At 37.3% G+C, this 15,609-nt stretch overlaps 3 protein-coding genes across 3 annotated transcripts; 2 read left to right on the forward strand and 1 right to left on the reverse strand.

Moving 5' to 3' along the window:
* The first annotated feature begins 38 nt into the window (after nucleotides 1-38).
* LOC116302166 (methyltransferase HEMK2) lies at nucleotides 39-4,394 on the forward strand. Its single transcript, XM_031711388.2, has 7 exons — nucleotides 39-341; nucleotides 756-842; nucleotides 980-1,070; nucleotides 2,070-2,153; nucleotides 2,310-2,363; nucleotides 2,889-2,976; nucleotides 3,260-4,394. Exons 1-7 carry the CDS (start codon nucleotides 208-210, stop codon nucleotides 3,364-3,366), a joined length of 645 nt encoding a protein of 214 aa, XP_031567248.1. The 5' UTR covers nucleotides 39-207; the 3' UTR covers nucleotides 3,367-4,394.
* LOC116302165 (uncharacterized) lies at nucleotides 3,229-8,502 on the reverse strand. The gene is made up of 3 exons (XM_031711386.2): nucleotides 8,182-8,502; nucleotides 5,538-5,610; nucleotides 3,229-4,201 (listed from the first exon to the last, which is right to left on the reverse strand). Exons 1-3 carry the CDS (start codon nucleotides 8,257-8,259, stop codon nucleotides 3,414-3,416), a joined length of 939 nt encoding a protein of 312 aa, XP_031567246.1. The 5' UTR covers nucleotides 8,260-8,502; the 3' UTR covers nucleotides 3,229-3,413.
* A 1,563-nt stretch (nucleotides 8,503-10,065) lies between these two features.
* On the forward strand, nucleotides 10,066-14,032 carry LOC116302164 (uncharacterized). Its single transcript, XM_031711385.2, has 3 exons — nucleotides 10,066-10,312; nucleotides 12,039-12,123; nucleotides 13,054-14,032. Exons 1-3 carry the CDS (start codon nucleotides 10,217-10,219, stop codon nucleotides 13,656-13,658), a joined length of 786 nt encoding a protein of 261 aa, XP_031567245.2. The 5' UTR covers nucleotides 10,066-10,216; the 3' UTR covers nucleotides 13,659-14,032.
* The last annotated feature ends 1,577 nt before the right edge of the window (nucleotides 14,033-15,609 follow it).

Here is a 15,609-nt window from a genome sequence, read left to right on the forward strand (position 1 = left end):
CGACCCAGTCTCTGTTAATCGCACTCATCCAAGATGGCGGACGAAGCGTCATAAATCTTCCTTTTCTTATTTTAGTCTTCTAACTTCCTTATTTTAAACTCAAAATAGCTCTAAGCACATGATTTAGTCTTTATATGCGTTTGTTTAATCTTTCAAGGTTATATTACAGTGAACAGAGTAGTTATTTTGGATATATATTATAAAACTATGGCGAATATTCCAACTCCTGTTATCTCACACTTGTCGAGTAAAGACTATCAAGATGTTTACGAGCCGGCTGAGGATTCATTTCTAATGATGGATGCTTTGGAAAAAGATGTTGAGTTCCTGAAAGAGCGTAGGTGAGAAAAAATTCTAAGTTGATTGGAAAAAATTATTTGTTCTATCTTAGCCATGCCATTAATGAGAAAGGACTTCTGTATGGCTACATGTAAACAATATACCGTTAATATAAAATGATATGGATCCAGTGATATACCTCTTAACATTTCTCATATCAGACCACATGTCATTCTCTTGAGAATGAGATTCTTTGTTTGAGGAACTTTGTATTTATTTTGATACTTTGATATTACGGAACTGTACCATGGAAAACACACCTCCTCCCGCCCCCTCCCCCCCCTAAACACACCTAAGACACTACCCCTGCACTCCCCATGCCGTTGTTCCTACTGAGGGTCCCGGGTATGGGCTTTCTGGCTCGTAGGATTTGTTAACAGTAAAGTATACTAACATCAGATTTGTCTTGTGATCAGACCCACTCTTTGTGTTGAAGTTGGCAGCGGCTCTGGGGTACTTATCAGTTTTCTGGCCAGTATCCTGGGGAATTCTGCTTATTATTTGTAAGTACCTGATAGGTATGTTTTAAATATTTGATATTCCAAAAGCATGCATCAATGGGCTAATTTTTCCTTTTTTGGGGTTAAATGGTGATTTGGTAGTAGTGGTATCAATCTACTTCATCTAATCTATTTTACAGGACAACAGATATCAATGCCCAAGCTGCAGTCTGTACAAGAAAGACTGTTGATGTCAATGGATACCACGTCTGTCCAGTTGTCACAAATCTCGTAAGTATAAATCAATGATCACTCACCACCTCCCATTGTGTGGAAGGGATCACAGTATTGCATAACAACACTTTAACATCTGGGTAGAGACTAAAAATAATGTTATCTGGTAAAGCTAACCCAATCTTTGTTTATGTTAGGCATCCAAAGTCTTGTCCGAAGAGTTTTTCTGTATTTTTGGTGGGCAGTGGGGGGGGGGGGGGGGGGGGGAGGAGGTTGGCAGTAACCAAAAAGCAAGATGACAATGATGGGCTCTGAGGACAAAACTAGCATAGAGTATATACGATAAATGCCTGGGAATTAGCAATATAGAAATCCCAAATGATAGGCTTATAAATGATAATGTATGGTGCTGCCAAAAACAGAGCTTGGGTTAAATGAAATTTAACTCCCAAAATTCACGACAAATCTTTTGACTTTGGTTATGATTTTTTTTCATTCCCTTGAGAAATGTTTTGTTTGTGTTGTATCCATATTTATGTGTCTTCTCATGCAAAACTATTAAAACAATTAAGAAATACTCTAGGGAATGACAAGTGATCCATATTCACTGTAGTCTCATGCACAGCCATTAAGTTTAAAGAAATGATACTCTTGGGAATGACAAGTAGTTAGGAATGAGAAAACATTCGCACATGCACAGTTTTCCTAGTGCAATTAAAATCTTGTCCCACAAACATTTGCACATTATCTCTTTTAAAGAATGCTGCAAGGACTATGAAGCATTTTATTTCATTTTTACAGGACAGCAAAGAATTGAAAAACAATGTATAATCATTTTTCCATGATTAGATTTTTGAATTCTGAGATATTCTAGCTAATGTGTTGAGCTTGTAGAACATGGCAACGGTAACTAAGGGGAGTTGTTCAAAACCATGAATTACACTGAAGGCAAGGAGGTCTATTAACATTCATAGCTTAGCAAAATAGTCATAAGTCATTTTCATTTCTCCCTCTCACTCTTTCTGTGTGTATGTTTTTTGTTTTTTGTTTTTGCAGTTAGATGGTTTGATACCAAGATTAAATGGTAAAGTTGATGTCTTGCTATTTAACCCTCCATATGTAGTAACTCCTTCACATGAGGTCAGCAAAAATAGATATAATTTACTACAGATAATGATTTATTATATTTTTAATTTGCTGCAAAATATTGAATTGTGAAGTGGGCTTCCTGTTGGCACAGGAAACCCAAGAATGGTATTATGTAGTAAGCACTCTAAATGTATAATCTAATTTAAGGTTGGTAGTTTTGGTATTGAAGCATCATGGGCTGGTGGTGTGAAAGGTAGAGAGGTAGGTTATCTATGTTAATATCTATTTCAAAAAAGGTCGATATGTGATTAAGCAATAAGAGAAATTTAGATCATTAGTACGAAAAGTACATCAACAATGTTTCAGTCGATGATATTGACTGCGTCCCTGTAAAGGAATTAATGGTCAACTATTCTTAGTTAGCATTTTTTGTAACATTTTCCTTGTCAATTGAGATTGAATTTCACCTAGCAAAGTTCGACAAGCGTTTACAATCAAATTGAAAGATATTGCAAAAGGATTCATATTTCATGGGCTTGCTTGGTAAAATCATGGGAAATGCTAATCAAAGTAGAATATACAATGCTCAATTCTGATTGGTTGATCTCTAGTTTGTCCTAGTGCTGTCAACCCAGCTGGTGTAGTTTATAATGAACACCAATCATTAACTTATTGCCTATCACCCAGACAACCCTAGTTTTTTTAAATAGGTGTACATAACTACCTTGTGCTTGTATATCGTTTTGCCGTCATTTTAATTATGTAACATCTTTGTTTATGATTTAGGTGATTGACAAATTTCTGCCATTAGTGCCGTCATTGCTTTCAAAAACTGGCTGCTTTTATCTTGTTACGATAGCAGAAAACAAACCAGGTAATATTACAAAACAAGATATCTTATGTTCTTCTGATTAAGGACAGTCTTTCAACCAGCGGTATAGCAGTAGTCCTAGAGTTTGATGCATACACAAAGAGTTTATGATGGAAATGTAAGCAGGAAATGGTTGGCTTACACAATGTAGAATTAATACTGAGAATATTGCAAGAAGGGTTATAGGCACTTAAAGACTTACTGACTGTATAACTCTAAGTTCACAAACTCAATAGTAGGATAACTCCTTTCACATTTACTGATAGTGTCACAAATTTTATTACAGAAGAAATAAAAAAGTTGCTACAAGATCTTGGAAATCTAGGCTGTACTACTGTGATGCAAAGAAGAGCAGGTCCAGAAAGACTATCTATCTTAAAGTTTACTCATTGATACTAGTTACTGATCATCTATATGGATGAGATTCTGAGGGAGTGTCATTATTGTGCAGAAATGGTACCAGTTACCACAGCAGATATTTGACAACAAACTGCTCTGGTCCAGTCGAGTGGTTTGCCTGAGTTACAGCTGAGGTAACAGGAACATTGAGTGAAATCATTTTGTATGATCCATGAGCCACAATTCATCCCACAAGCACAACCAATAGCTTTGTAGCCAGCAGGGCAGGTGGCATTGTTTCCATTGGTCTGTACCGGAGTGCACTTCAGTGTAGGAACCTGACCAGGAGGACCATCTCTACCTGGTACACCAGGAGCACCATCTTTCCCCGGTACACCAGGAGGACCCATAGGACCAGGAACACCATCTTTCCCTGGAAAGCCATATTCCCCCTTAATACCAGGATAACCTTGTTCTCCCTTCAAACCAGGATATCCTTTATCTCCCTTATCACCACGATTTCCACTAGCACCAGTATCACCCTTTGGGCCAGGATGACCAGGATCTCCTTTAGGACTAGGATACCCTTTTTCACCAGGTTGACCAGGAGCACCATCTTTTCCCGGTACACCAGGAAGGCCAGGAGGACCAGTACCTCCCCTTAGACCCATAGGACCAGGATCACCATTTTTACCAGGTACACCAGGAGCACCATTTTTCCCTGGCAATCCTCGCACTCCCTTTACAATAGAATAACCAGCACTTCGTTGTCCAGGTGGACCAGGATGTCCCACACAACCAGGATAGCCTTGAATTCCTTTTGGACCTGGTTCTCCCTTGAAACCAGGATAAACGCTTTCCCCTTTTATACCGGTTAGACCCTGTCTCCCTGTGAATCATCAATATTTACAATTTGTTAGGTTTATCTTTCTATCCTTGTTTATACCAGTCTTGTTATCATAGCATGCTGGCTAAGCGACTTGTGCCACAAGTCATGGTCATCACAGATCGTAGCAGGCAAACAAATTTAGAAAAAGTTGACAAGTTAAATAAAATTGGGAGAAAATTTTCTTCATTGATCATTTTGTGCACGTAATAATTGCAAAACAACAAATTCAGAACAATATGGTTTTCGCGCGCATCTTTGTTTTCCTATTTGTTTTTCCTATAATTAAGTCTACTTTTTATGATTTTAGATATAGTCTTTTACTTTTATCTTGAAATTGGGCTTCCTGTGATTGCGGCCAGATATTTATTTCGATGGAGAGGCAAGATGTGGCTTTTGGAAGTGGATAAATTAAATGAACGGTGTCTATTTGTTTTTGACAACGCCAACCAAAAGTAAAGCTTTATTTTATTTGATGCATTCTTTCAGATTTAAGTTTTGGTTTTTATGTACAACGAATCTGAATATAACGACCAAAATTGAACGGCTTTGGTTCAGGACTGACTAGCCTCGTGTTCACGTGAAAATATAGCCAATCATAATGCAAATAAGCTATTTCAAAAAAAGTTAGTGAATATTTTGTCGCATATTGCATGCTGCATATAACAAGCCTGTAATGCACTATGGGCCTTGTGAATTTTATTTGCAAAAAGTCACGACAATATCTGAAATTTTCCTAAACTTTGTCCGCACAATTTTCTGGTATATTTTCTTTTGTGTTGACATTATTTACACATGAGTATAATAAAGGTTTTCAAAAAGAAGCTTTTTAAGATTTTGTCATGATCATATCACGAATTTATGATGGTTTTTGGAACTACACCAACTTTTATTGGAATATGTATTCCACAGAAATATAAATCTATACGGTGGCCCATAAGGGACTGATACAAATTTTGCTACTTTTTTTCTTTGTTGGTTTTATTTCAGAAAGTTTCTGAATATTTTTTGATTTCCCAAATCAAAATTTTCAGTTGTCACACCACGAAATTTCAAGTTGTCAAGGCAAAAATTTCGAGATGCCAACACAAAATTTCGAGATAAAATGTTGAGTTACAGCACGAAATGAGCAGTTATAATTCGAAATGTGAAATTTGTAACTAGGAAATCCAACTCTTTGAAATGTGTCAAACTTTTATTTGAATGTGAAAACCTAATTCAGGTGTGCATGACCCTTAAGGGCCACCGTAATTTACTTAAATAACTCTACACTAATTCACTTGTGACCTTTCAGTTTATAATAGAACAAGCATAGCATCTATGACTAGTAATAACTAACCCTCAAAGCCATAATCGCCTTTTTCGCCCTTCACTCCTTGAACCCCTTGAGGTCCAGGGGGGCACCTAGGAGGCTGATGATAATAATAATAATAATAATAATAATAATGATGATGACGATGATGATAATGATGATGATAATATAATAGTAATGATGATAATGATGATGATAATAGTAAAAATAATAATGATGATGATGATAATAATAATTAATAATAATAATAAATCATGATGGTGATAGAGTGATTGCGGCAGGGACAGTGATACCTATCCTAGTCCCTTTGCAGCTCAGTAATCACGTGCTGAGTAATTCAGTGAGAACAAAGGGCCTATTATAACAACAATAATGCGATGACGGACATGCAGTGGAAAAAAATGACTTAGACATTAGAGAAATTACTCTTCTTATCGATCACATTTATTATTTGATGGAAATTTTTATAGTTATTCTATTTTAGTACTTATACTCTTTCTTCCATTATTATTTAACCTTTCAACATTATTATATGAATTACCATTAAGGTGGCTCAACTCCCAAGACGTTTTTCGGTAGTTCTAATCAATAGGACATAGTACTCTATGGCTACTTCAGGTTCACACATTGATACCCAACAGTCTAACCATATTAAAGTTTGTAAGTTTAGGATTCAATTTTTATGGAGCTGATCACATATAAGGTTACCATGGTAACACTACGTCAGCTATAATGAAGGTCATTCTTTTCATTAAAAAATTAAAAACTCAAGTTTTCCACGGAGAATTATAAAAAAAACAACACTTTTTATGATGAAAGTGCGTTACTTCATCTTTCATTTGACACTACAGATGTTCAAATAATGCGAAATGTTCAATTAGCCGAATAAAAGAAATTCCACAATACCGAATTTCTGAATATTTTGAAAACTGTTGATGATAAAAAGAATATAGAATTTTGGAGACATTTTATTGTCTATTTTTTGAGTTATTTCAGAAAAACAATTACGTGTGGGAACGATATGTTCGTGACGTCATCAATATAGTTCTGGTTCTGCGCATGCTCGTGCACAACCTAGCTGGCGCGCTCGTACAAAAACTATGTTGAGCCACCCAGTTATAGGCTTTTAGTAAAAATACGCAGGTGATTATAGAAAATCTCGTGCGCTGATTGGTCAAGAAACTCACACTATCACACGATAATCACCTCGAGCGAAAATCCAAAATTGCGGCCAGCCGCTTTGTTGTTGTTACGGGAAAAAAATGCCTTTCATCTTCTTTTTTTCTTTCCTTTTTTGAAAGAATCGCCTGCTTATTTAGACTAAAACAATTATTTGCCTCAGGCTCAGTGATTATTGGGTAATATTTACCTCGCCGCTGGAAGACTCGCGTCTCGGTAAATATTCCACGATATTCACTTCGCCTTCGGCGAATAATTGTTAAATAGGGGAGCTCCCGCGCAAGCGGAGCACCATACCTAAGAAAAAATGGTAAACAGTCGAGTTGATTTTTCATGGCTTGGCTGACGTCATTTCCGTCCGTACGTACGGGCGTCCGTGTACACAACACAACGATCCCGCTTGATGTCAAAGCAAAACTACTCAAATGCACAGAAAAAATCGCTTTAATTATAAACCAACGACAAATTTAAAAAAAAACAAACTTGCATTTCTTCAAAGATGGATCAAGAAGTGTTCTTCAAGAATTCAGGTGTGTGTTTTTTTAGCAAACAATAATATATTACTTAATACTCATTTTGACAAGAATTTCCAGGAATTCAAAGCTTAAAAGTTTTGGTCATGAAAAACTTTGTCGAAGAATCTTCCAAGAACAAAACTAGCCCCTGGGGGGGCTGGTAATGAGTTGTGTAAAAATATCATATAAGTGGGAGAGTATACTCGCGCAAAAAAAGAAAAAAAACAAAAACAAACAAACAAACAAACAAACAAAAACAATGTAGTGCATTTCGATTTGATTTCAATGCATAGTTTTTATTTATGGAAGAAATTATCTTCATTTCGAATAAGAAATAATAGAAGATTTTTTCCCGATCTTATTTTTACCTTTGAGTTTCATTCAAATTGGGCAACCTGTGACTTGCGTATCGGGAGCGTTTTTAGGCAGTGCCTAAATGTATATTAAAGTATTTGTCTAGGAGGTCCCTCGTGGTATCGTCAATATAAGATTATTATTCTTATTATAAGTGTGCTCATTATATTTAAACGCCGTTAATGGATAACTTACATATGAGCATAAGGAATATTTACATATTCCTACATATCTACATATCTTTTATCGTACTAGTCAGTAGTCTTGTACGTTAATGTCGTCACGCAACTCTCACTTCCCTAACGTTGCGTGACGGCACTAATAGCGGTCAGTTACTGCCAAGATAAATTATGCTCTCCAATTCTCAAACCCAAGTGAGTGGTTCAATCAGGTCACTCATATCCCTGATTCGTTCGGCATATTTTAGCACAAAATATTTCCTTGCTACAGTTAGTTTATCACTAAATAGATCACAGTAGCTCAACCAATCAGAGCGCAGGATTTGCGATAGACCGTTGACCGATCTTTATCATCGGGTATAAGAAAACTGATCTCCCTTCGTTAGTGTAAGTAGAACAAGCTCGGTACTAAATAAAACTGGATGGCCAAGTTTCAATACTTACCCTAAATGATAGTGCACAACATATCGTTTGGATCAACACAAACGCTAACACAAGAACCTTGACTCTGACTAACATCATGCAACTACACCAAAAATGGATATGTTCTTGATACCAGGTCTCGGTTTGAATGGGTGATCTTAAAGGACGTTTTGTATTTTATTCCTGTCGAGATCGTAACCAGAGCGAGATATTCTCTGGCGGATTAATGAGGTCAAAAGGTAATCTTCATTTCAATAACACGTATTCCGCCAAAGTCTTAGGCAGAGCAGAAATTATTTGATTCCAGTAGCCAGCTCGATATTCTGCGTGGGGTAACGAAATCTGCTGATGAGGTCATTGAAATGATTCCGGCATCAATATTGGCAGAGCAGAAATGAAACCCAATACTTTAGTTTCGAGTTGTCTGTTGCTCAGGGTTAGCCTCGTTTTTGTGTTCCATGTGTTCCAATGAAGGTCCGTGGAATTTCAAAGTCTTTTTATTGTAGAAGTTGTGCATTTTTTACGTATTTCACTGTTGGTATTTGTGAATATTTAAACACTGATACTAGGCTAAGCCTGAGCAAATTTTTTCTTTGTAATCAAGGAACAGCAGTAGTTTGGGACTCGAAAATGTTTTCAAGTCGTTCTTCTTTGTGCTTGACGGGTATTTGTAGTCGGGTTAAAATGCAATCGATTGTCATGTAAAAACATCGTATTGAATCTGCCCTACGACATGGCTGCCCTACTCCGGCCACTCTGGAATTCTATTCGGTTGTTGATGTTTTTTGCGGTGTATTGTTTTAATTCTACCCTTTTGTACCAGAGGTTCATAGTTGTTCCCTTCAGTCTCTTTTGTTGTTTCGAGCTCTGGAATTCAGGGTAATTAATGAAATTCCGACTTCCGCTAGCTTGTGCCACCCACATCTTCACACTTCCAGTTTCAATTCCGTGCAATTATGTGCCTCGCTGTAAAAGTATATTAATCTCCTAAAGCCATTGGAAAGTAAAAGACAAGTTACATAAAAACGGATGTGAACTAAAACATGTAGCTCTAAAGAGATTTTAAAAAATAAACTCATTTCCTAAATCTTAACTTAAAAAAGCGAACGAAGAGGTTTCATTTCACGCCAATAGGTAGTCGATACAAGTTCAGGTAAATTTTAAATACATTGCTAGTCCATAACGTAGCTAGGAAAGCAAAGATTCAGAGTCATTTTCTTAGATTCGATTGACCGCCTGATCAAATTTCTTCCTGCGCGCTGATTGGCTGGTTTATAATGGGCCGTCAAAACGAGATCACGTGGTTCATGATCATGCTTAGTTACCCCAGTTTACCCTATACCTAGTTTCATGTTCTGGAGATAATCACATCTAAACTTGATATTTTTTACGAAAATTATGGGGTATGACCTAGAGAGCATAATTTATCTTGACAGAAAGACTAGCTGGGTCGTGCTTTTTCCGTAGCAAGAAATAAAATGATGAATTGAGGATGTGTGACCTATTGGACAATTCCCTGGGGTATGAACAAGAGAGCATTATTTTTCCTTGGCAGAAAGATAAGGCCATAAAACCCTGTTCTATTGGGTTACACGTGTCATGCTTTTCCACGAGAAAAAAAAAATTAAAAAATTTGAATACCACATGATACTTTCTCGTAATTGTCTGTTGCTAAGCCTTAAACTTGATTGTGCATAGAATATTCTTGTTTCCGGGTGTAGGTCTGCAATGTGGACATGTTAAAAGTTTCGTACTCGTCTGTAATACCATACCCATCAAAGTTAAGTAGATCCTTGATCACGTTTGATGGGGGTACCACTTGGAATTGGATTTCATTTCTGCTCTGATCTGCCAAGGATTTTGCCGGAATATGTAGTCCAATAATGTTATTAATACTGACATGACCTCATGATTCACAGTCAGTTATGCGCCGGAGAATATCGATCGGCTTACAATCCAAAATGAATTGAAATACGTAAAGAATAACGTCAACAGAAATTGCCCATTCGAACCGAACCTTGGTAGAAACAGTAACAACCATTTTTGGTGTAGTCGCATGATGTCCACATTCAGACTCATTGTTATTTTGTCGGTGTTTGTGTTGATCCCAACGTCATGTCATTGCGAACTACAAGGAGTCCATCAAAAAAAGGTGAGTAAAAGTTCATTCAAATCAGTATTTATCCGCTAGTCATGTTTTACATATAATTTCATACTGACTGACGAATGAGGATTGTCTATTTGACTATTTAGATGCAAGCGATGCAGATTTAAAACTGATGAGGTTTGGATATGGGGAGGTGGGGAGGGGAGGGGAGGGGGGGATCATTTGAAAGCATCATTTCTTAGTTGTGCACGCTTTTACATAGTCAATTGCGATAAAAGCAAGATATTCAACCACAGAATTTGCGCAGAATTTGTGTTCAACCAACCATGCAATATCAAGCTTAGGAGTTACTTGTTGTTTCTCTTTTTGTGCTTTAATTTTTTTTCTTTTTTTCTCGGTGTGGAAACGGGAGATAGTAAAAGCGCCAGACCGGTTTAATTTAGCCCGCAAAAGTTTTTAGAAAACTTTCTAAGAAAGCTACTGTATTTGGATTAAGAATTATAGGATATCCTATGCTTGTTTTCAAGATGTTGAAAGATGTTTTCAATAGAAAAATGGTGGAAACTAAGCCTAATTCGCACAATTGATTCATAACTCGAAAACTAAGACGTTACTTTTTAAAAACATTGTTTGCAATAACTAACTCTGTTTTTTCTATATGCCAAGTCGATGATGGAAAGGAGATTTTATAAAAGCGCCAGACTGGTTTGATTTAGTCTGCAAAAGCCGTATTAGAAAACTTTCTAAGAAAGCTACTTTGAGGAATTAAAGCTAGTTTAAAACAAAAACAAAGAAAGGAAAAAAAAGAAAGAAGAATTATGGGATGCCGTGAGTATTTTCAATATATTGAATTTTTGATATCAACATCTGGTAAGCCTTTTAAAAGAAAAATGGCGGAAACAAAAATAATTCGCACAAGTGATTCATAACTCGAAAACTAAAACGTTATTTTAAAAAATATTTCTTATAATTGTATAAAAGTTTTGAACTGATCGTAAAAAACGTTCTCAAACGTTAAAAACACCAAAAACACACGCTTTTTTATGAAGCTTTTTCATGAAGTACTAACTACTTTTTTTCTTTTCCAAATTACAAAAAAAATTCGCCTAAGTTGTTTTAGGATATCAAAAAAAAAAAAAAAAAATTATAAATTTCCAAGCACTTCCCGAGATATTTGCATTTATGCTTTGATATATAGCTTAGACATGTTTTGTGAGTGACCTGTTGAACCACTCACTTGAATAGCGCAGCGCGCTGATTCTAAAAATAGCATAAAGATTCGGACAAACATTGCATTCTGTTTAGCCGCTACGAGGATTATACGAACCGATTTATTATTTTTACTTAAAGTTACAATAATAACCCATGTAAATTAAGATCAACTGCGATCGACTGTGAAAATTATCTGCTTAAAATAAACTTGTAAGTTTGTTTGTCCGAATTTCGTCTTTGTCTTCGTTTTTATGACGTCACGGCTGCGCTGCGCTATTTGAGAATTGGAGAGCATAATCTATCTTGGCAAAGTGACTGTGATTAAGCAGAAATTGGTCCTTGATCAAGTGTAGTTATCATTAACAGACTTAATAGACCCTAATTTCGTTGTTTTATTTTGTGTCTATTTGACTACACCAGGAATAATAGTATGTGTTTTTTTTGTTACAGGTTAAATACCTCCACTATGAGTGAAATGTTCTGCTATCCTATTCGGCCCTAAAGCTATTTTGCCCGTTATTCCGTATTCGTATGTTCATATTTTTTCTTTCTTTCCTAGGGGAATACTTCATGCCCTCCTTGCCACCCTGGACCTGCAGGTTTTAAAGGACAGAAAGGAATAACTGGCGAACCTGGAAGTGATGGTAATTAATAGTTCAATGTGAAATGCATGGTTTTGGTAGGCATTCCATGGAATATCCCATGAAATATCACAAGAAACCGTTGAAATATCTGAGTTCGCAGAATATCGAACACTAGACTTTCGTATGAGTTTTGATCCCAATTTTCGCTTTGGGTTAACACTAAAAACCTTTTTTAAACAGTTAGAAACTGATGTACTATGATAAAATGCCTTTTTGAAGCGGTATTGTACAAAGGTGTTTTGTTGCATTTGTGTTACGGTGTAGCTTTGTCAGGCTTTTTTATAGAAAATATATGGGAAATAATTAAATGAAGGCCTAAACCTCATTTACGAATAAAATTTTTGCTTTGGGTTAACACTTTGATTCCACTTTCATAGGTCATCTCCAATTCCAAACAAGTTAAACTTTCTGAATAACAAGATTTTAGCTTTGTATTGGCAATAATTACACCTGTTGTTTTAGAATAATAATTGATTCCTATTTTTATCTTATTTTTATTTCCTATTGTTCAGTATATGACAGCGCTCTTACAATTTCCTGTAAGGGACTGGTCATAAAGTATGTCCCCCTCTCCCCCCCCCCCCCCCCCCCCCCCCCCCCCCCCCTCGCTATACTTTATGACCAGTCCCTAAATAATTAACAAATAGGTCTTTTCCTAATTCGCTTGGATGACCATGAAACAATGGTTTGAAGTCGAGACTGAACTTGATTCTTTTATTCATCAAGTTCAACCTCCACTTAAAACCATTGTTTCGTGATCAGTCAAGCGAATTCGGGAAAGGTTTATTTCCGATATAGTATGGCGTGGTATGTCCTCTTATGTACCACGGCTGTTGACCAATCAGAAAGTGAGAAAACTTACATTTGTGGTAAAAAACCAGAATAGAAAGAAAAACATGATAACAAATGGTATATATTGATCAATCACAGGGTTCCCCGGTTATCCCGGTCAGAAGGGAGAAATAGGTGTACATGGTTTCAAGGGAGATGCAGGTCCAAGAGGATATCAAGGTATACCTGGTCCTATGGGACCTCCTGGTGCTCCGGGAAGACTTATTCCACGTGGACGGGATGGTTTGCCAGGGAAAGATGGTCCTCCTGGCGTACCCGGTAATAAGGGTGCTCGTGGTGCTCCGGGACCTCGTGGTGATTGGGATCATAAGACAATGGGGCGTACTGGTCCTATTGGTCCTCCTGGTATACCGGGAAAAGATGGCTTTAAAGGCGTAAAGGGAAGGAGAGGTTTTACGTATGCTGCTCCTCGTGGTGATCGTGGTGAATTCGGTGAACCTGGTGAAGTGGGACGTCCTGGTAGAAAGGGACAAAAAGGTTCGCAACTTGTTGGTATGAGAGGAGATCCTGGCATTGACGGAAAGCTTGGTGATCCTGGCCAAGATGGTGCTCCTGGTGATATGGGTCCTCCTGGTGTACCAGGGAAAGATGGTTCTCCTGGTGTACCGGGGATAAATGGCGCTCCTGTTCCCATTCCTACACTTAAGTGCATCCAAGTAAAGACCGAATGGAAACAATGCTAATTGCTCTGCTGGCTACAAAGTCACTGGTTGTGCTTGTGGGATGAACTGCGGCTCATGGATCATACAAAATGATTTCACTCAGTGTTCCTGTAACCTCAGCTGTAACTCAGGCAAACCACTCGACTGGACCAGAGCAGTTTGTTGTCAAATATCTGCTGTGGTAACTGGTACCATTTCTGCACAATAATGACACTCCCTCAGAATCTCATCCATATAAATGATCAGTAACTAGTATCAATGAGTAAACTTTAAGATAGATAGTCTTTCTGGACCTGCTCTTCTTTGCATCACAGTAGTACAGCCTAGATTTCCAAGATCTTGTAGCAACTTTTTTATTTCCTTTGTAATAAAATTTGTAGCACTGCTATAAACCACTCTGTTCTGTGGTGCTTGTTGTAGTTTCGTTTTGTAGTTGCTGTATTGTTTTGATGAAATTTAGATATATTTAGGCTAGCTTGACACCCAAATTTTCACACTTTTGCAGAATCAAATTAAAAAATAAAAGACAAGTAGTTACTTAAAAATGAAAAAAAAACAACAACACACACACACACACACAAACCAAAAAACAAAACAAAACAACAACAACAACAACAACAACAACAACAAAATAAACAACAACAGGTAGCTATATAGAGATTACTTACCTCGTCCTGATGCTTCAATGCAATACCCTTCCAATATTGCACATTGCCTGATTTATTCAAGCCGAGAAAACATTACTTAAGAAATAGAAAACGCGCGCGTGTGCTGTGTGCTGTGTGCTATTATAAACCACGCGGGGATTGGCAGAACACAAGAGAAGTGATAGGAGAAGCACAAAGCGTAGAGGAGTGCGGTGCTTCTGACAATTATTTGAGTGTTCTGCCAATCCTCAAGTGCTTTATAACTCCACACAGCACAGCAAGTTTTTTATTTCTTTTATGAAATGCAAAGGGCGCGTTCGTGCTGTGTGCTCTCCTAAAGAACAATCAATTTTCCAACCAATTAAAACGCGAGATTTATAACAGTTATTGATAATGAGTTATAATAATGATGGTTGAGCATTGGGACTACAAAAATGCCGTTTGCATTGCAATGAGCGCAAATAAAGAAAGATATTACACGTATTACAATCAGACTTTGTTCTTGAACTCAGAATAAATTCTAATTTAAAAGCTAGTCGGCTATAACTTATGGGGCTTTCCGATGGTTTTGGGGGCATTTTAGGGTGTCTATATAGTTATCATAGTTACCAAAGAGGCCGCCGTGTTTTAAGCTCTGAATGACCTGGGCATAAGTTTAGTTACAGCTCCCGATTCCGATTCTGATTCCGATTCTTTGGTTCACACTTGATCACAAGCGTCATAATCGGAATGGGAGTTGGAAGAAAAAAAGCCTTCCGATCCTTTCGATTCCGATTCCATCTCCCAGATGTTAGCAGATCGTCCATAATAACGCGTTTATCAATCGTCTTTTGTCATCTGGTTACGAACATTACACGAAACTTACTTCCGATTTCAAAGTTCGTTGGGCAAATCCCCAGTGCACTACTTCGATGATACGGCAGCCATCTTGGATCGCGATGCATTGTGTGGCATCCAGGGGGGAAGGAATGAAGCTTTGTTAAAGTAATGACGTTTGCGTCATCTTTGTTTTGCTTTGCCCCCCGCCCGCCTGGCAAGATGGCTGCCGTATCGTCGAAGTAGTCGTTTTAGTTCCATTCAGTGTGAACTTGGTTAGATGAAAATTTACGTCTATATATAATTTAAATATTTATTGAAGACGCAAGATTCAAATGAAGAAATATTTCACCATTCAACTATTCACCTTATTTAGAATCAATACTGAAGGTATCATATTAGGGCCGGGGTCCGGTTAGAGGCACTTTGAGCTTATTTTGCCAGGCTGTTGGTTATCAAAGCCCACCCTAGACATATATTAGACAACATGGGTTTTAGAGTTCACAAAA

This window comes from Actinia tenebrosa, unplaced genomic scaffold (assembly GCF_029948245.1).
Source record: "Actinia tenebrosa isolate PJP-AT-01 unplaced genomic scaffold, QUT_ActTen_1.0 PGA_scaffold13__45_contigs__length_12533684, whole genome shotgun sequence".
NCBI lineage: Eukaryota > Metazoa > Cnidaria > Anthozoa > Actiniaria > Actiniidae > Actinia > Actinia tenebrosa.